Below are 21,620 nucleotides of genomic sequence, written 5' to 3'. Positions count from 1 at the left end.
AAATAGGAAAATACATTAAAATTATTAAATGCATTTTTACCACAACAGACCATTTAAATGCTGCTAACCAATATTACTACTGCAATGTGTTCGTTTAAGAAATAAATACCTGTGGGGAATTAGCAATGTTGTAGCTAACATATGATATGTTCTGTTGAACAGAAAGATGGAACATTAAATTTGATTTTTTTTATCTGACGTCTACTTTGTTTTACTCAGATTTCTCTCATTTTAAAAATATTATCAGTGAACAACTGGTTACTTTGACCCATTAAATTTATAATTTTATATCTTTTTTTTAATTATTGTATTAACATTTCATGCCCACAGTTCACATTATGGTATACTGACTGGAAAATTGATTATAATGGTTTTTTCATTTGGGGAAGGGAGAAGCATGGGAACAGAAAAAGAACTAATACTGACAACAATTGCTGAGAAAAAAAAAATATATATATATATACACACATATATACACACACACACACACACACACTAGGAGGCCTGCAGATGTACGAACAACTAAGAGAACAAAGACTAAAAACTGTTTTCAAAAAAGACATTTTCAAAAAATTAGACAACTTTGAAAATGCCAGTCAACTAACATAAAATACTTTAATATACATCAGAGCAAATTTGAAAGTGCAGAATATCATTAGCTGAACTCTCAAAAATAATCTCTCAGTGGAAAAGTAACACATCCATGGCTTGTTATTAAATGCATTACTTAAACATGGTACTCTATGCCCTACTGAACAAAATTTAACCATTTTGCAACACAATAGTAAACCTACTGCCCCAATACATTTGCATCTTTATTGTTAGTGCACATGAACATTAAGTAACTGTTTGTCAAAGCAAACCATTTGCATGTGCAAATACTATTTGTACACACAAATGTGCATGCACAAATCAATGTGCCATCAAGTTTACTTGCCCATTAATTGAAGCTGGCTAAAAATTTCCCAAATTATGACTTTTTGACTGAAATCAAAACAATACAATAGTTACAAAATGTCTGAGCAAAACCCAATTTATGCTGTTCAAATTTACAGGAAATTATAATGAAGTAGTTCAAGCAGATGTCTCCTTTTATTTTTGTATGTGCTAACTGGAAATTTGACAACAGCCCTTTCCTTGACCTTTCATTTCCACCCATTATTTCTGCTGCCATCACAAATTCATTGCTCAGCTAGAAAACACACTGGTTGATGAAACAGCAAAATCAGTGTTGAAATCCCAAATAAAGAACAGTGCTTTAAAAATGTGACATGAGTCCAAATTATATTCAATAAACAGAACAGTAAATGTTCTGACTGCTTTGGTGCTAATCAGAAGTATAGTTTTTCATTTTCAAAGCAGTAATAAGTCTGACATATTCAAATTAATTTACAGGGACACCATCAGGTTAAAATATATATGTTAAAGTTTCCTTCCCGTGTCACAAACAAGTTAGATTATTAAAACTTAAAGAAACTTTGAAAATTTAGTTTACATTTCAGTATTTATGGTCTCTCTTTACTCTACTTAATTCATCCAGGTCAATGAAACAACAATGATCAGTTTTGCTTTCTGGTTCTCGTGCGTTAACACAAGCCACAATGTTTGGCTTACAAATATTGCAGTTTAGAGCCCTGAACTACCTGAGAAAAGCTTGTCCCTTCAAGCTATGAAATTTAGTCAGAAAAATTATTTCTGCCTCATTTTATTATTGGCTTTTCCACAGTGCACAAGAGAATAATATTAGCTTGTTAGCCATATTGTGCTATATCTTTATGTTTATTAAATAAGCAAACTACATTAAAAACATTAACGTTGCAAAGTCAAGCACTCAAATATCAGAAAATGCCTGAATTAGGTTTGCCTATGATATCTTAATTTGGCTCCTTTGTGCTTACGCATTATGATACACAGTCTTTAATTGCATGACTACATACAATTTTTTCATAGGACCCCAGCCTCATTCAGTACAGGAGATGGAGAGTGCTCTGGGAACTAATCAAGGTTGTAAAATATGAGGCTGTTGACTGTAAGGACCCTTTCCTCATTTGTTGCATAAGTTGGAAGGTGTGTAGTGGCACAAAGCAAGGAAAGGAAAAACGAAGGAAGGATGTTCTAAGGGTTTAGGTTATTAAACACTGTCCTGGATAATGGAATTTTATCCCTGTCTCTACCATAGTTTTTCATTTTCTGGGTGCCCACATAAGATACCTGGGGCCAGATGTTCATAAGTGCTGGGTATACACAACTTTAACTGAAGGTCATTATAGCTGTGCTTTCAACATATTAAGTGCTATAAAAATGCTAAGTACTCTGAAAAGTCAGGCCCTAGGTATCTCACATAGGGCATCCATAATTAGTGGAGACTTGACAATTTTGGCCTTATTCTCTCTGTGCCTCAGTTACCCAGCTGTAAAATGGGAACAATACTACCACCCAATCTCAAAGAGGCATTATGAAGATTAATTCATTAATGCTTGTGAAGCACTTGGATACTACGGTGAGAGCACCCGACATGTCAAGGAGGAAATGAATAATTTTGTATTCAGTGGAGGGTTTGAATTGCCTGTGTTAAATAAGACCTAGAACCACACAATGAATGAGGCGGATAAAAAGCAATACTGAATAACTAACTACCTATTCACTGAACGAGGCAGGGGTCCAATGGAAAGCATATTATGTGTTCATGTATTAAAGGCTATCATAATGCATAAGCACACAGGAGCTGAATTAAGATTTCACAGGCCACCTTAATTCTGGCATTTCCTAACTTTTGAGTGTTAGGCTTTGCAACCTTAACATTCTTTTAATGTAGTTTTTAAAAATGTAATTTTCTTAACTAAAAAACCTTGAAATATCATCATGTGGAGGCATACTGACACTCCCCTGCCGCCCTTGGGGGTCATCAGCAAAGTTTGGATCTTTGGATGTACAACACGGACTTCCCACTTGATCTAAAAAGTTCAGACAGGGTTGGGTATAATTCCAGGTTCTATAGGAGAACGTTCTCAAGTGGGTTTATAGACCCTTCTGCCTCTGTGCCCCCAACCTGTTTGTGTCTGTTCCCTCTGTATTTATCTGCTCCATCCCTGCTCCTTACCGCCTTCCCCTTATCGGATTGCTTCCCCAAACCCATCCTGGCTCCTGTCCCCTCAAACCAATCCCTTCTCCCCCTGCTCCTGCCCTCTCACTCACCCTTCCTGTCCAACTCTTCCCTCAACCCCCTCCCTGCTCTTGCCCCCATCCTTCTATCCAACAAAAGGCATGTCACTTGTTTTTTCAGATGTAGTATGCCACATAGTTTGTACCACAACACTGCTAGCTTGCAAAACAGGTGCTATTGTGCCACAAAATACAGCAAAACCCTCTCTCATATTGTAATCTCCATTCTATTTTTTCAAGAACATGATGTTGTGCAAGGAGTTAACAGAAAGATTTTTCAGATCTGCTCATCCCAGAGGCATGAAGTTTCAAAAAGATAATGGCAAATTAATCTCCATATTTCTCAGTTTATACAAGCTGAAAAGTGCAACTTATCTTTTTGAAATTTCAAGTATTGGTCTGAAGAAAATGGATAGGGTTTCATATAAACAACAAAACATACTGGAGCCAGATTCTACTATAAGCACAGATGAAAGTTCTCTATTTATTTGTCATCCTAATCCATTAATCGCTTTATGGATCGAAACTACCTCAGAGTGCGTCATCTTGTGTGCTACTTTTTGCCTTTCAGTGATTAGGTCACAGATACTGTACTGCTTTTCATCCAAGAATCTCAAAGAACTCTGCAAAAGAATGCCTAAGTATTATTCCCATTTTACAGATGGGAAAACAGGCACAGAGAGGTTAATACATCTGCCCAAGGCTCCACAAGTCAGCAACAGAATCAGGAGTAGAACTCAGACCTTCTGGCTGACATTTTCCTGCTTTTATCACTCTACTAAATACAAATGCTAAAGACATGAGCCTTGAAATTCACTCTTTTTGTGATGCCCAGGATTTGTACTATTTGGGGGAAAAAAATCCCTGGAAATAAAAGCTACAACTATATAACAACTCTTGTGGCAAAAGAAGAAACTAGACAGCCAAATACCAATAAATAAATAAATGTAAAATAAATCAGGGGATGTAGCTGAAGGGTTTTGTGACTGCTTTGGCAGGGAGAGAAAAAGGAACTGAGGACTGTAGCTGAATGGAGCCTTTAAGAGCTGAAGGTTCAAGAATGTTTAGCTCTAGGGCTGGTATTGGAGCTCTTCCTGTGCACTTTTCTACTACTACTAAATGGTTCTGTGGTTCATAGGGCATGATGTGCCCTTCCTTCTGTGGGGATCTTCATGGCAATTTATGTAGGACGACAGTAGCCTGGAATTTTTATGACGACAAAGATGCCCTTGAAAATTTCACTGAAAATGGCATTACTACCCAGCTTATATTTATACTAACAGAAAGTTTTTAATGGTAAACAACCATATTTTACGCACATATTTTAATACTGCTGTGACAATCAGGGTTCAGGCACCCCCAGGGGAGAACAGGGGGGCTGAACCCCAAAGAATAAGCAGTTGAATCAACTGATTGTATACTGTACTATAAAAATATGTTGAGTAAGGTCTTTTATAAAGTATGTAATGTTCTGAACTTGATGTTCATTTGAGATATGTATATAGATTGTAGTTATGAATTTATGTATTCATGAATATAGCAAACTGTGCTCAAAATTAGTGGTGCTGTCAGGCTGAGGAGGGGCTGCCTTCCTAACGAGAAGAGATTAGCTCTAACACCGACCATTGTACTACCCAGGAAAAGACAAATAGTAGTCCATTGAAATTAATGGGAAAACACTGACTTCCTGACTATCAGCTTAAGAAGGAATTTCCCCCACTCTGAACAAACATGAGTCACCACGCAAGAGAAGGGAAAAAAGTGGAGGGGGAAGGCTTTTTAAATGGAGGCATTAAATTATTGTTTTCATAGAGAAACTGAGGGACAATCACTTCGTGTGTGCTGTCCATGAACCACTAGATCCAATCTATAGTAGGAGGTACTTTGGGAAACTGTTCAGAGATTTTGGGTAAATTGCATTAGAGAAGGGAGTTTATCTAATTTGATTTATGTTTATTATCATTATGTTTATTTGCTGTGTAACTTGTATATGTTTGCTATTCCATACTATTTTATCTTTGAATCGGCGATATTTTTTATTTAATAAGCCTTTTGTTTATTTTTACCCCAAGCAGGTCTCTGGCATGCAAACTGTCAAGTGCAGGGGTAGGCAACCTATGGCACACGTGCGAACATGGCACACCAGCTGATTTTCAGTGGCACTCACACTGCCCGGGTCCTGGCCACCGGTCTGGAGGGCTCTGCATTTTAATTTAATTTTAAATGAAGCTTCTTAAACATTTTAAAAACCTTATTTACTTTACATACAACAATAGTTTAGTTCTATATTATAGACTTATAGAAAGAGACCTTCTAAAAACGTTAAAATGTATTACTGGCACGCCAAACCTTAAATTAGAGTGAATAAATGAAGACTCGGCACACCACTTCTGAAAGGTTGCCGACCCCTGTGCTAGTGTGCACCAAAGAAAGCTGGTGTCTGCGGGGGAAGGGGGGGGCGCTGGTTTCACACCTTTGGGGGAGACAAAGCAGAGGATAAAAGTCCAAGTGTCTAGTACTTAAGAACGCAGGGTGGATGGATTTGGGGTGACTTGGGCCTGGAAGGGCTGTTTGTGGTACTCTGCAAAGAGTAACTAGGCTGGTGGAAGCCAGGGTGAGACCTTGTGCTTGTGGGCAAACTACGGGTGTCAGGGTTCTGAATGAAAGCTCCACGGCATAAATGCACCCAAGGTTACAGAACAGATGGTGACTAAACCCCTTACTGGTTTGGGTAATCCCCAAAACATCACAGTGGCATAGTGGTTACAGGAGTTGCACCCCAACATCAGCAAATTGAAGTTTACACTCCAAACACTTACAAAACCAGACTCTAACAGATTGAAAACTGAGAGAACAAAGTACAAGCTTACGGTTTGTTATTTTCTTTTCTTTACTTTGGGTTAAAGGAAATACAACAAGGAAAGTGGAAAATGAGCCAGTTAGAGTTCTTGCATGATCAAGCTAAATATGAGGGGAGGGGCAGGAAATCAGTAGTGTGAAAAAGGACTTTTATTTTAAGCTGCTACTAAAATATTTTTTAAAAGTGTTTCTTCTTACCTATACTGTGGAAATGCCATCGATAAAATATCCTCTCAGGTAGCAGTTGTAATATTTTCTGCAGAAAACAAAACTAAAACTGTTAACTTTTCCATAATAAATTAGATTGTTCGGCGAATCTTATGGAACAGTTGATGTGTAACTCTAAGCCAAACATGAATTAAACAATACAAAAATGGGCACCTACAGTAGCAAGGATTAGTGTCCACTATTTTACTTTCCCTGGATATTTAGCGTATATCATGTTCATTAACCACAATTGTAATTACATTTTTAAAAGTATCACCATCAAGGAATTTTTGCTTTTTAAACTTTCCATTGTTTTAGAAAGGATCCAAACCCTAATATTTCAGAGCATAAACCAACTTCTAACTGAAGGAGTTAGAAGAAACTTCATCTATGGACAGGGTATTTCAAAACTGCACACTTCAGAGTTTTTAATATGTTCTTTTGAAGCATCTGATATTGTCCACTGTCAGAGCCAGGATATTGGACAGATCTGAGCAAATCTTACACTCTATGGATTAGAAGGGTAATGAACACTTTTGTTTCCACCACCTAATGTTGGCAGATCCACCACCTAATGTTGGCAGATCCACCATCTCAAGCAGCCCTAGGGGAACTTTTGTGAGTACTCTTACAGAGAACTGATTTACCTGCACTTTCATCTGCTGGGTGGAACTGACTAGAATTACACAAAGTTTCATTAATTACTCCACAGCAGATGCAGTTAGTAAAGCACTCATGTGGAATAATATGTAGTGGGGTCTTCCTCTGTAGTTTTGGGATGACTCTGACAGAGGAAGATCAAGGCAAGGAAGAGGGAAAATCTTGACCACAACCTCTAACTTTGGTATTCTATATGGTATCAATAAAGCAATGCAATTAAGCACATGCTTAAGTACTTTGCTGAATGGGGGCCTATTATCTTGGTTGGAAAAACAGTTGGGGCCATCAAATTTTGCTGTTTGCCAACCCCATGAATTATAATGCTACAAAGCAATTTGTATGAATCACCAAAACTTTTTCATGACTTTTAAGTGTAGCGCAAGCCAATGTGGCTAACTTGCAATTATAGGTCTTTTTTATGAAAGTGCATTATAGGCTGATATCCAACAGAAAGGAAACTCCTGCAAGTAATTGCTAGCTTGTTGCTGCTGAGGATATAAAAGGATCAAATTAATACAAAACAATGAATATGGATTTCTTTTTCTTTTCTGAAACCTTTTCAACTGCTGAGCGATGGATTTTAAGAAGAGATTAAGAATCCAAAAGGGAAATTAGTTTTAACACTAATATTAAAGGTCAAATAATTATCTCTAAAGAAATTGACAGTACTGTTTAATCATCACACAAAACAATAGGAACAAACTTTCACAAAACTTAAAGCACCACCAGTTCTTGAGAAAAAACTACATGCAGGATGCAAAATGAGTGACGAGTAATAATGTAAGCAACTGTGACCCACTTCTTGGTCTTTAAAAATAAAGACTGGTAAGAGGAATTAAGGCAACACAGCCAAGTAGACAACACTTAACATTTTAGTTATTTCTTCATACAGGGCCAACAAGTGAGCCATTATTGCCATTGGAACGATATGCTCAAAAGATGGATTACGACAGAATAAATCTGTTGGAAAACAAAGTGTTTCAGAAATTGTATACAGTACTCCAATGACAGTCTCTGAAAATGAAAAACATTCTTTTCTTCATAGCAGAAAATGATAGTCATGGCAACTTCATAGACATTGAGAACTAGACCTCAGGTCACATCAGCAGCCAGAGTAGGGTAAAAGTCCTCTATAACTTTTACTATGGGAGTTGTCCCATAGACAGTATTAAAAACCTTCTTATAGTTAACTCAGAAGAGAAAGTAAGTCTGCGATATCCCTTCTATGTTCCTCATTGTACTTTGCTTCAATATAATCCCCACAAGTCCTTCCATAGATTTTCACCTGGGGCTTACCTTGGCAGCAGTGGCTAACAATAATTACCCCGAAAATCACATGGCCAGATGTCTAGCTCTGTGTCTATGGGCAAGGTAAATGTGCTTGGAATGGAAAGATCTGGCTGGCTAAAAATGAGGTCATGGTTAAAAAAATTGGGGGGTTACCTGTTAAGGACCATGTTTCTGCCAATCAGATTGCAGGATATACAAGGATATAATAATTATCCATCTAAGTATTAAAATACTAGGAGATCTGCATCTTTCAATACTACTTTTGACATTAATCAGCTAATCTCTGTTTTCTTCTATCCTAAATTGTGAACTTTTCTTTTTGGTGTTTTCATTCTAAGTTTTACAGTACTACATGTACCAAATGTGAAGAATAAAAAAATCACGCTGAATTTTTCATGCATTCGGATAAATGTTAGACACACAATATATGCTATATGCATAGTGCACAGTAAGAATTCATGGCTTTTAACAAAAACAAATTTGCTACAAAAACCTGAATGAACTGATGGACCTTCAGAATTATCTTTTAAAAGGGATCCAATGTGGAAATGTTCCAACTTTTTTGTACTTACTATAAACTGACTAAAAGAAAAAAAAAGCAAAACAACTTACCACAAGGAAATAAACAGAAATAAATACTTTATGATGTATGTCTTGGATATAATTTCCTCTAACATTAAAACACACTCTTGATACCCAAATTTTTTATACCTCTAAAAAGGGCCAGTGACCTTTTTCTGCATCAAAATATTTCAGGACAAACCTGCTCAAAGACCATAGATAACGTAAGATTTTAAAATGCACTACTTGCTCTAGTGTACAAAGAAGAGTAAAATGTTATGCTGTAAGGCAACGCAATGTAAATGGGTACATAATGAAACACAAGTAAATTGTAAATATGGCTCCCAATAGCATGAGCATTTGCAGTACATGGCATAGTATGTTAATCTTAAAAATATATGGAATTCTCCATATTAAAGTATAATTAATAAATGTCTGAATATAATGTGATGCACAAATTATGTCAAAAACATAATATAACAACTTCAGATGCAGAACAAACAGAAGTAAATGAAAAGCAAACAAAGAAGTTGCTTCCATAGAAATACGCTCATTGATAAAGTGTGGGAAGAATTATAGAAAATGTAATATACAATATAAAAGCAGCAAATTACTTCTAAAAACTAGTGTTTTTTAAAGGGTGGACTGTAAATGCAGAATATTGAAGAAAAATTAAACTAGTTGTAAGATTATGTGAAGAATACCCAACCAGTCAAGGACAAGCAGCACTCTGAACGTAGCTTATTCATCCACCTTTCAGAAAGCGCAAAATCATGACTCCATAATTCTTGCTCTACGAGAAGCACCAACATGCACTATGTTGATGAGACTGCAAACCCACTGGAAACCCCACTTTAGTATACAACCCAGATTACTGGAGGAAAGAATGTCAAAGAAATGACTCTTTCAAACCACCAGGGTTTTGCAAAGGTTTATTTTATGTGTGTGACATGTTTCCTTTACATACAATTTTCCTTTATTTGCAATAAGAAGTTAAGTGTCCAGTCACTTGGAGGTTTCTGTGGGTTGCAGGAAAGCGTAAAATGCCTTATGTCCTGATGGGTCACTAACTTAAATAAATAAAGGTTACTTGCCTGTTACCAGAGCGCTTCGAGATGGCTCTGCATATTCACTTATGGGTATTGAGCCACCCTAGGGAGCCTTATGGTAAAAAGCTCTTCTAGCAGTCAGCTAGAGTGTTCCCAAACCCCCATCTCACCCCTCCCCTCAGCATTACAATTTACCAAGGGCGATGCTATAAAGTGGGTGGCGCATTCTCACCACCCCAGATCCTTCCACTGCAAAGCTAAAGACACAGAATGACAAGGACTTTTATAGAGAAGGTAAGGCAGGTGGGAAGTGTGAATATGCAGACCCATCTCAAAGAACTTTGGTTACAGGTAGGTAACCTTCATTTCTTCTTTGAGTGGCTCTGCATATTCCCACTTATGGGATAGATTGATAAGAAGTGCTGAAAACTAACCTGGAGGTGGGGACAGAGTCCTAGCTGAATAGAGACTAAAGCACTGCCTTACCGAATCTGGTGTCCACACTAGAAGCCAAGTCCAGATCATAGTGCTTAGTGAAAGTATGTTGCAGCCTTCAAATTTCAACAGCCAGCACTTGCCTAAGACAGGTGAAGGAAGTAGCCACTACAGTTCTTATGTGGTTGAACTGCAGCAAGTAAAGGGATTTTCACTAACATGTAGCCCTCAGCGACACATTGTTTAATCCACCGAGAAACAGTCTAGGAAGAAACCATATATTCTATGTGGTTCTTGGCATAAGAAAACAATATAGGTGATTTACAAATACTCTTAATTCTGACCAAGGAATAGGTAAGAGCCTTTCTAACATCCAAAGTGTGTAGAACTGATTCCTCCTTATTAGAGTGAGGCTTAGAGGAAGAAAAAAAGGCAAATTAATGGACTGATTGATGTGGAAATCAGACACTACCTTAGGTAAAAATATGGGATCAGGTCTGAGAACTACTTTGTCTGTAGGAAAAGAAAGGTGGGCATCATTCACTCACTCACTCTCCTGGCTGATGTGATGGCAACAATGAAAGCTATCTTAATAGCTAAATGGCACAAAATACTCAGCCAAGGGTTCAAAGGGTGATTTCACCAGCATGGCAAACATCATATTGAGATCCCAAGAAGAAATGGGATCCCTAACCGAGGGATAAACATTTGATAAAAGATTTATGAAAGGGTTAATTAAACAATGAGTAAACAGTGATCTACCATCAGTTAGACAGTGGTATGCAGAGATGGCTGCCAAGTGAATCTTTAATGATGATGTGGATAACCCCTGATTTTCTAAGTACATGAGGTATTCCAGAACACAAGGAATGGAAGCAGATACAGGAGAATCAGATCACCCCTTCATCCACGTCTGAAATCAGAACCACTTTAGATGGTAACAGTTCTGGTAGACACTTTTTGCAATTTAATTAGTAGATCCTGCACAGATGAAGAATATGACTGCTCAGCCATGCCATCAGGTGAAGAAGAGACTGTGGATCCAGATGAAAGATCCTGCCCTCCTGCTGGAACAGGAGACCTGGGGACAGATGCATGAAGACTCCATGAAGACAGCTGAAGGAGATCAGTGGTTTACCACTGACATGGCTAAGCCAAGGCAATGAGCATCATCCTTAACTTATCCTGAGCCTCTTCCTTACCACTATCTGAATGAACAGGAAGGGGGGGGGGGGAAATGCATACATCAAGCCCTTCCCCAAGTGCAAAAGGAAAGCATCCAACAAGGACCAACTCTCCCTGCCTTCTCTGGAGCAGAGGAGGCAACACTTCCTGTTGACCCTCATTGTGAACATGTCCACCTCTGTCGACTCTAGCTGGCTAATTTAGTCTAAACCAACTGATCCCTTAGGGACCATTCATGCATCCAAGAGCAGTCTCTGTTGAGATGGTCCATGATTATATTGTTTTCCCCTGCAAGATGCAAATTGGTGACAAATAGACCAATCCCATAAATGTCTGGCCTCTGTGCACAGAAGAGTGGAATGGGCACCCCCTTACTTGCTGATGTACTACAATCACTAATGTATTGTCTGTCACTACCTGCACAACCCTCTCTTGCAGGTGGGAGAAAGGAATGACCTAAGAGCCAGATGAACAGCTCTTAATCCCAAAACACTGATATGCAGGGATCGCTCCTGAGAGGACCAGTGCTCTCAAACTGTCAAATGATTCAGATGCGCTCCCCAACCCATGATTGACACATCTGAACTCACTGTCCAGGATGGACCCAGATAATTGAACTGTACATCCCTGAGCACATCCATTCTGACTGACCACAAGTCTAGGAAGACTGTGATATTCTGTGGCATGGTGATCAATACCTGAAGGCTGTCCCAACTTGGCCTATAAACCTGCGACAACCAGTGTTGTAAAGGTGTTATTTTTTAGACGGGCAAACAGAGCCACTTATGTAGTGGCTGCCCTAAAACCCAGGAAAAGTTTTACTCTCTGGGTGGGACATCGCTGGATCTGTAACAGTTACTGGGTCATCTTAATAAATCAGTTTTGTGGCACAAAAGCTCTGCCATCCACAGAGTCCAGTATGGCACCTATAAAAGGGATCCTATGAGAAAAGCAGAGGACTGACTTTAGGCAGTTGAGAAAGAGCCTGAGGTCTGAAAAGAGATTGGTTGTGAAGGCGGTATTATTTAACAGATCTTCCTGCAAGGAAGCCTTCAGTAGCCAGTGATCTAAATAGGGGTAAACAAAAATACCCTGATTTCTCAGATGAGCCACTACCACAGTGCAGTGGAAAGGCCAAATTGGAGCACCCTCTACTGAAAGTGGCATCCGGTCCCCACGAATCAAAGTTACTTGTAATGAGTTTGCCAAATTGAAATATGAAAATAGGCATCCTTTAGATCAAGAGTCACACACCAATCCATGACTGACAGCAAAGGGATTATGGTGGCCAGAGTCAACATGCAGAACCAAAGCTTCCAAATATATTTGTTTAAATACCTTGAATCCAGCAATTCATCATCTTAGACCCCCCCACACACCCTTCGAAAGGAAGATCTTCCAGCTTAATTCTAGTGTCCATAGGTAGGGAAGAGGAACAGAGCCATGCATGCCCTCCTAATAGTCACAGCAGACACCACTGCTCTGGCAGCACAGTCCAAAGCATCAAACAAGGCTTCTTTTGTCATTAAGCATGTCATCTTTTCCCACAGGTAGAATTGGTAACAGGCCACGACTGCCTGATAATTCACCACCCTAATACCGAGGGACAAAGAAAAGAACATTTTTCTCCTCAACAAATCAACCCTTTTCCCTTCTTTATCAGCCAGGGTGAATGTGATAGTTCAGATCTAGTCACCGGTTACTGGTAGCAGCCAGTCCAATTGAGTTAGGGACAGAGTGGGAATGAAAGTAGGAAAACCCTTGAGAGTATCTGATACAACTTGTCAACTTTCTTAGAAACAAGTTGGCAAGAAGCAGGTGTTGTCCATATGGACTTAGCTGGGTGTAGCAAATCATCCAAAATGGGTAGTGATCTTGTACTCCTTGAAGCAATCCTAAGCATATCAAGCCCCAGGCAAGAATCTCTTCTGCAGGCTCTGGAAGATGATGATCCACCAAGTTGTGGAATTGAGTAGTGTCCTCGAAAAGGGAGAAGGCTGAAGCAACCCCCCAAATGTTCATCTGGTGATAAATTGAGCTCAGTTCATTTCCAGATGCTCCTGATCGAAGAAAGGCGCTACCTCCTCATCTTGTTCCTCAGATAGGGTTTTAGGCATCAGTGTCAGTAATGTTGACAGATCTGTAGGAGTTAAATCAGAAGATCTCTAGACTGACAAATCTTTAACAGACAAAACATTACCACTTAAATCACTTCGAGGGTAATTAAAAGGCTCCAAGGTGGCCCCCAGTAAGGCCACAGGCCCCTGGATTGCTAGGCTCCCCAGCAAGTAGGGTACAGGAATATGCCTGCCAGAGGACAACTATAGGGTGGCACAAAGAGAACTACAGGTCTCTATATTCTTCCTTTTTCTTCCTCCTGGTAAGGATCCAGGTCCAGATCTGATATAGAATGCAATGGTGGTAACAGTATATGCAAGAGATCCAGCTCTCTGCAGAGATCCTGCAAGGTCTTAGGAGGAGGGAGGAGTGTGAGCCAGAGGAAGACCCACAGCATCTTCTGGCCTCCTCTGCTTAATAGGGAATGAGTAAGAAGACCTTGGAACTGGGGAACTGTTTCCCCCACTCAGAACTGAAGCAGCAACTAGAACTGGCAGGCGAACCTGGGCTGTCACAGTGACAGAGCTCTCCAGAAAAGAGGACGTAGCCAGGACTGACCCAGGAGCCAACATTAGATCTGAAGACAGACACTGATCTATATCCCTTACTACCAAAAACAGAATAGATCTCTGCTTCAGAACCATAGCAGTCTTGTCAGAATCTGGCAGATCTGATAGTTCTGATGCACAGGAACCAGCACTGCTAACACCAGCTGTTTTGTCTCTATGCCTCTTTTTCTTGGCACCACAACCAAAGGCTCTGGTGGCCCAGAATCTGACACACTAAGCTATTCCATTTTCCTGGATCAAGAAGTGGAAGTCATAACCAGCCCCAGTCCTGCAGCCACAAGGGTTCTGTTGGGGTTGGATAGCTAGGAGGCACAAGGTATGGGCACCTCTCTTTGCCTCTCTTTTGGAACCAGGGCAGTGGGATCTGACCACATGCCCTTCGGTTTGGGCATCTGTAGCCTCAGAGGCTTGACTGAGGGAGCTACAGTAACTGAGTCCGACCCCAGCAGAGGTTGTGATTTCTTGGAATCCATCCAAGACTCTGCATGTCTTCACTAGCAACGTTAAAGCGCTGGCCGCAGCAGTGCTTTAACATGGCTGTGTAGTCACAACATAAGAGGAATAGCTACCAGTGCTGGTGCACTGTCTACACTGGCACTTCACAGCGCTGAAACTTGCAGCGCTCAGGGGTGTGTTTTTTCACACCCGAGTGAGAAAGTGGCAGCACAGTAAAGTGCCAGTGTAGACAAGCCCTTAGACCTATGATCCAAGTCCAGAGGATCTAGCCTCAAGAATAAACAAAATCCTGGTGATAATCAAGGTTGAACAGAGAGTGAGTATGTAGCTTGTGGTCCAAACAATATCAAACTAAACAACTGTTTCACTTGAAAACAGGCTGGGGTTGACTTTACCACCAGGTGATAACCCAGGTGCCAATGAATTTCAGGGTGTGTCTACAGCCAACACTGATTAGAAATTGTACAGAGGAGTCTGTGATACACATTGTGAAGAGCAAATTCAGGATCTCAGTTGCATGGGACAGGTAACATGAAAAAAAAAAAAAAACATCTTTTTGGTTTTCCCTGGAAAATGCACTATTTGGTAGAGGTAGGACTTTTGGTAGATCCTTGCATTAGAACAGCCCTTTTAGTCCTGATCATCAGCTGGGGAGAAGTAAAATGGGTGGGAAGGAAAGAAAGTAAAGTGGTCCTGGCTCAGAATAGCCTCCATATCTGAAATCTTGTGATAAAATTAGATTTAGGACACATCTGACCCACATCACTTCCCCTTCTTCTCCACTGCTCTCAGCAGTTCAAAATCAGAGATGAAAAATGAATGCATTTGGAGAAAAATATTAAATAGGCTAACAGCGATCAGATTAGTGAATCATCTGCATAGTCCAATCCTGAACATTTAGCTGAAGGGGGTCTTCCAATCTATGTAATTATCTGAGGTCAATCACATCACAGCTTCCATCTAAACCACTTTAAAACTGCGCAAGTTATTAAGAGAATGGATATAAGTAATCAAAGTTAACTTAGCACACTTTGCTCCTGGCACACAGGAAATGGTTCATGAAGTGTCTGAACTGCTAAATGAGGTGAAAAACACAACCTAATTCAAAGTTAAGACTGAAACTCTTGTGTTATTAGTGCTTCTTGTGCCTATGTATTATTGAGTCCCAAGCTAAAAACATGTTACTTTACATATTAACATTAGAGAGGTGAACTCACAATCAGATGGACAACCACCCGTGTTTGTATTCCTGAGAATCCATTCTTTGCTCTCTCCTCTCCAACACAGTTGTAAGAAATGTATACAGCCTTTACTGTGAAAAACAAATGACATTTTCTTCTACTCCAACCTCGATTCTTAGTTATACTGCTGTGAATTCCAAACTGGCTATTGACATCTTGTTTGTAATTTCACAGTAAAGTAATATGAAATATTTTAAGAAATCCCACAGTGTGAAATAATATTACTTTTTCAAAAAACACACAGATCTATTTAATGCTTAGTGCTTTGCTGCATCTATATGGTAATCCATTATAGCACACTTGAAATAGAAATTAGGTATTACTACTGATCAACACATCAGGGTATCTGTCAGTTCTTTTAACTGATTATCCATAGTTCTTTTTCTTCTGGGCTTACTGCATGACTAGGAATAATGTGAAGTTTCAACCTTAGTTTATACAGGATGCTGCTTTTTGAAAGAAACACTTTTGTTTTAAACTCAGTTTTCATTTTGTATGTGTAAAAAGAATCCTACAGCTCAGATTATTAGGGTGAATGCATCATTTTTTAGCAGATTCACAGTCTCGATTAATAATGCAGTTTCTGGGGGGGGGGAAACAGGAAGATATAATGCTTCTATTTTCCCAACTTTATTTAGTAATATAGGGTTGGAATACTGCACCCAGTAATGCCCACTACCCAGTGCTTTCAAGGGTAAAAATAACTCCATAACGTAGCTATCTATATGGAAGGGGAGAAAATTCCTTCCTGACCCCAGTAGGTTTCCAGCTTACACCTTTAAGCAAGAGAAATGATCCTCATAATTGTCTTAACTTATACAGCTATAATTGCAGGTGGACTGAAACACACTGTGCTGAGTGCCTTACTAAAAAAAGCCAGGGAGTGAGTGTATTCTTATTGACTGGATAGGGAAAGAAAAAGTGTATGTCAGTGAAATGGAGATGGTGTCAGTCATGTCACTTCATGGGGTTACATATCCAGAAAGCAGCAAATGTTTGATGCAAACTCTCACATTACAGGGAAGTCCTAATATTCAGCTGGTGAACTGAGCCAACAGAGAGATCCAGGGTAGCTCTTCTACTTGGCTATGTGTGAGCACTGCAATTTTGCTGGTACCTATAAGCAAAGATTTGTACCTTTAGTATTAAAGGATTCCAATGGTAAGGCCCATAGCAAATTAGGATGTAAGCTATTATTCACAGACTTAGGAGCTTGGTTAAAGCAGTGGGAGGCCACTGAAGTTAGGATGCCAGCAGCAGCTCAATCTAGACTGCAGGATACTCTCTTAATTACATCACAGTAAACATTTATAAGTACTTGAGGCCAAGTGGGATGTGTGCCCAACCATGCAACCTACTCCTTCATGCTCCAAAGAAGCACCTTAAAATAAATATCTTAGAAGTGGAACATAAGCAGCATACTGCAAATTTTACAACAGAAAGCTATCAGAATATTTTAAGGGTACACTAGGGCAGATATGTCTGAATGAATTACAGTCATGGTAGACAGAGCCTTAGAAGGTACAGAATGCCCTTTCCCATGTGTAAGAGAATCAACACTCATGAACTGAGGAATTTCCTTCAAAGATCGGAAATATAGCGAGGAGAGAAAGGATGTGATGGCAAACAATTCCATTATTAAAAATAAACACTGCTTAACTTGCGAGGACCAACAACAGACTAAAGACCTACCAACCTGGCAAACTTTCACATTCCATATGCCAGAGGAAGCTCTCTTATGTATATATAGTAGAAGCAGAAAGCAGAGTTCCAGAGGCTCCCAGAATAAGATATGGCTGAACAAGAGGACATAGAAGACTGGAAATCTTACTCTGGCCCTATTTTTATGGGAATAAAAATAAATGGTTTGTCAATGCTACAGTTGACTATTTAGGTTTTTGTTTTAAACAGCTTGACTCAGTATTGCTAACATACTGTAATATGTATGTATGAAGTAGTACTGCATTGAGATTTTTACATATGGTGAGACTATGTAACGTTCATGACAGTCTCGCCATAGTCCACAGATGGCTGAAATTTGTATAATTTTAAAATATATTTATGCTAGTTATGTGGCACTGAAAGTAACACATATTCTCTTGAAGAGTGTTGGTCTTTGGGTTTATTGGGCTCACCTTAAATATACAGTCTCAGTGAGTATTTGCCTGACAGACTGATGCTTCTCAGGTGTATCCAGGGTTGTGAGACACCTCACAATCACCTGCCCTTAGTGTGAGGAAGTTTTCACTGGACCTGCTGTGGATCAGTGCCCTGAAACCACCAGCCTCAGGCAACAGAAGCACTACCTTCCAGCCCTCGCTCTCTCTTCAGCAAGAGGCATAGGTGCCGACTCCAGCCCTGGAGCACCCACGGAAAAAAATTAGTGGGTGCTGAGTACCCACTGGCAGCCTGCTCCCCCTCTCCCCTCCTAGCACCTCTTGCCCATCACGATCAGCTGTTTTGCAGCGGGCAGGAGGCGCTGGGAGGGAGGGGGAGGAGCAGAGACAGGGCATGCTCAGGGGAGGAGTGGAACTGGGTGGGAAGAGGTGGGGCAGGAAGAGGCAGGGAGGAGGTGGGGGGGTTGGGAGAAGGGGTGGAGTGGGGGCAGGGCCTGGGGTGGAGCGGAAAGAGGGGGCGGGGTTGGGGGCTTGGGGCAGGGGGTTGAGCACCCGCGGGGCCCAAAGCAAGCTGGTGCCTATGCATACACATCCTATCAGCATCCCTCTGGAGCACTCAGCCCTTGTTCCGATGAACATGGTCTGAACTCTCAGACTCACTATTTCCAAAGGAACAGTACACACCAGCTTATAAAATTCAACTCAGGATCACTCTACTCAACACACAGCACTTTAGATTAGGTTAGATTAATAGATAGATCATGAATAAATTTATTATCAAAGAACAGAGATTCTAGTGATACTGGAAACACATGGTTACATATAAAACAAAATTATAACACTCTCTAGAGCTTAAACTTAATCCACATGCATTCCCCTATCTCCTACAAGATAGCTTACCCCAAAATACCTTTTCCCAGGATTTTTAACCAGTTTGGCTAAAACCTCCTCCTTATAAGATCAAGTACACTGGTTGCCTGTCCTCAGAGGATGGAATCCCTGGCAGTTCATCTGCACTCCAGATATAATTTCAAAAGGTCACTATTATCTTACTGCTAAACAGGATAACTCCTGTTGTTTTTATTTTTCCCTCCAGCCCCTGCAATCTCCTGATTAGCATTTAGCTCAGACTGTAAATGGGCATCTATTGTGAACCATATAATACTTAATACTTACATCACCAACTACAGTGAGGTAAGCATCATTTCCCCTCTGCCTGCAAGGGACATACGCATATCGCCTTTCCATTACACTTGCCTTAACTCGCAGTGCTAGAGAACATAATTTTTAGTAAAAATATATAACTACATATTTTCCGTATACACATCTCACAATGATTATGATAACCAGTGAGACACAGGCTTTCATTAGAGATCTTACATGACATTCTTTGGCAGAGTAGAAGATAAAGGCCAGACCCAGGGGATCTCTGTAACCTTTATGTACACCTGTGCCCTCTGCCTGGGTCACACAGACATCTTAACATTTGTTTAATTATCTTGTTTGCTGTATATTATTTATACTACATTTTCCAAAAAAGGATGTGGGTGATCCATGTTCAATTAAACTCCTACTATGACTGTATGCACAACCTGAGTATGTGCACACACAAGTGAATTTGTGCAAAACTGCACACATAAATTTAGGACATAAAAGTGCATACACCTATTCCATTCAGATTCTTAAACCATGCCCATCATAATGGCATGTGTGCACCATACATACATATCCTTCCCTTTTTGAAAATATGGGCCTTTAAATTTTTATATCTAGATATATTTCTAAAGACCAATCATTAGTTCTAGACAGAAACAAGCAGTACCGCATAGGATGGGTTTGTAAGTTCAAATATTTTTATTCATTATGATCTTTGAAAAGGAAAAATATATACCCTCGTGGGAAAACCAGTGTAAAACCTAGACTTTTCTGCAATATAATTCTTATTTTAATCTTGTGTTTTCCTGAAAGAGTTTGCACTTATGAAAGTTAGGAAACTATGCTTTTGTGTTTAAAAACAAGTAACTGCAGGGATTTGGAAGAAAACAATCTCCAAGCTATGCCACATACAGCACAGTACAATTGTCTAGCTGCACTATGGAGGTGGAAGGGGATTTTCTTTTCTTTGTCTGAAGCATTAGACATTGGCTGTTATCCGAGGCAAGATATCAGAGGTTCCTAAGTATGCATGGCTATAAGAGAAATCAAGCTCTCTCAAAATCCAGTTCTCTCAATTACCTACTCTGGCAGTGAATTCCAGAGATTACTATATGTTATGTAAGGTTACATTTATGTAAATATAGTCCTCATAAAAGGTGCATCATGACCGAGTTCAGCCTTAACGAGTAATGCCTTCTGTAGTCACAGAAAGTTACAGCACAGACAATGGTAGTACAAGCTTCCAGAAAATATTCTGTTACTTTGACAGGGAGTGACCATCGCTAAGGAAGAGAGGGAAATTCAGTCTTCACATTTATGCAGTCTTTGATCTCCATGGTAGGACTGTGAATAAGGGTGCTAATTATTTCAATTGTGATGGTAATTGATACAGAACCACTGGGAACTGGACTGAGGCCAAAATCATTTTATAGCATATTCCAGGTAGCTGAAGTTTAAAACCTTACATTTTCTGTTTGGTCATAAAAACATTCCAAAATAGTCATTGTGAACAAGTACTGATGTCTGATGTTACTGCCTTTTAATTTAATAGGCTTCCTCCCTTCTGATTGTTTCATATCCATTACTATATTGGTTTTAATTAGATATTAGGTATATAAACACTGACGCTGATGTGCAGACAAATATTCCAAATTAATGCAGAAGCAGCCTTCTCTATTTGGAACTAAAAAGGTTTTATACTTTCAAACTATTTGTGGAGAAGGGAGTTACTTTCTTTTGTTTTAAACGAACACTAGGTGTCACTCAAAAACAGTTGCAAATACCACCAAAATATACTGGAAAAAGTAAAAAAAAATATGTAAATCCCCTTCCTAAATATGTTTATTGATTCTTAAACTCAGTTAACCCTCAGCACCTGTATTGAGGATGTTTTAATCCTAGCTAATTAACTACTTACCTAATTAGAAGAAAATATTGGGAAAACCTTGGCTCCTGCTGAAATAGGATTACATATGGTAAACTAAACAACCAATTAATTTCATCTCCTATGGCTTGAGGTATGAACGTTTCATTTATTGGCATTTACACGGTTTTCTCTGTCCTATAGTCACACTGAGGTATCCTTTGGTCTATGAGTTAACAGCTCCTTCCAAAGTCCATTCTCCTTTGTGCGTTACATTACTAACAGTATAACAGAGATAATGAGTGATAAACTTACTAGTAAAATGGGTTGTCATCTTATTTCCAACAGTTAAACATTATAGAGCAGGTCACTCCTAGTTTTATGGAAATATCTTACCTGTGGATTTCCTCTTCCTCATGCTGTTGATTACCATTCAGGAATATGTATTGTATAGTTAACATCTCAGTAAGTCTTATCCACCAATATCCTTTGATTTCTATTAGCTTTCAAAGTTTTTGGTTCTCTTTCAAGCCTTTAAAGCAGGGGTAGGCAACCTATGGCACGCGTGCCGAAGGCGGCACACGAGCTGATTTTCAGTGGCACTCTCACTGCGCTGGTCCTGGCCACCAGTCCGGGGCCTCTGCATTTTAATTTAATTTTAAATGAAGCTTCTTAAACATTTTTAAAAACCT

The 21,620-nt window shown here is 39.5% G+C and overlaps 1 protein-coding gene across 2 annotated transcripts in view; it reads right to left on the bottom strand.

Annotated features, from left to right (window-relative positions):
- RALGAPA2 (Ral GTPase activating protein catalytic subunit alpha 2) overlaps nt 1-21,620 on the bottom strand; it is a 271,768-nt gene that overhangs the window by 226,286 nt on the left and 23,862 nt on the right. For both annotated transcript variants that reach the window (XM_054021951.1, XM_054021952.1), the window contains exon 4: nt 6,220-6,277. In XM_054021951.1, coding sequence (XP_053877926.1) covers nt 6,220-6,277 — 58 coding nt within the window. The remainder of the gene's footprint in view (nt 1-6,219; nt 6,278-21,620) is intronic.

Source organism: Malaclemys terrapin, chromosome 3 (genome assembly GCF_027887155.1).
Source record: "Malaclemys terrapin pileata isolate rMalTer1 chromosome 3, rMalTer1.hap1, whole genome shotgun sequence".
NCBI lineage: Eukaryota > Metazoa > Chordata > Testudines > Emydidae > Malaclemys > Malaclemys terrapin.
The sequence above is the reverse complement of the archived record's forward strand: the minus strand, read 5'-3'. Positions and strand labels throughout refer to the sequence as shown.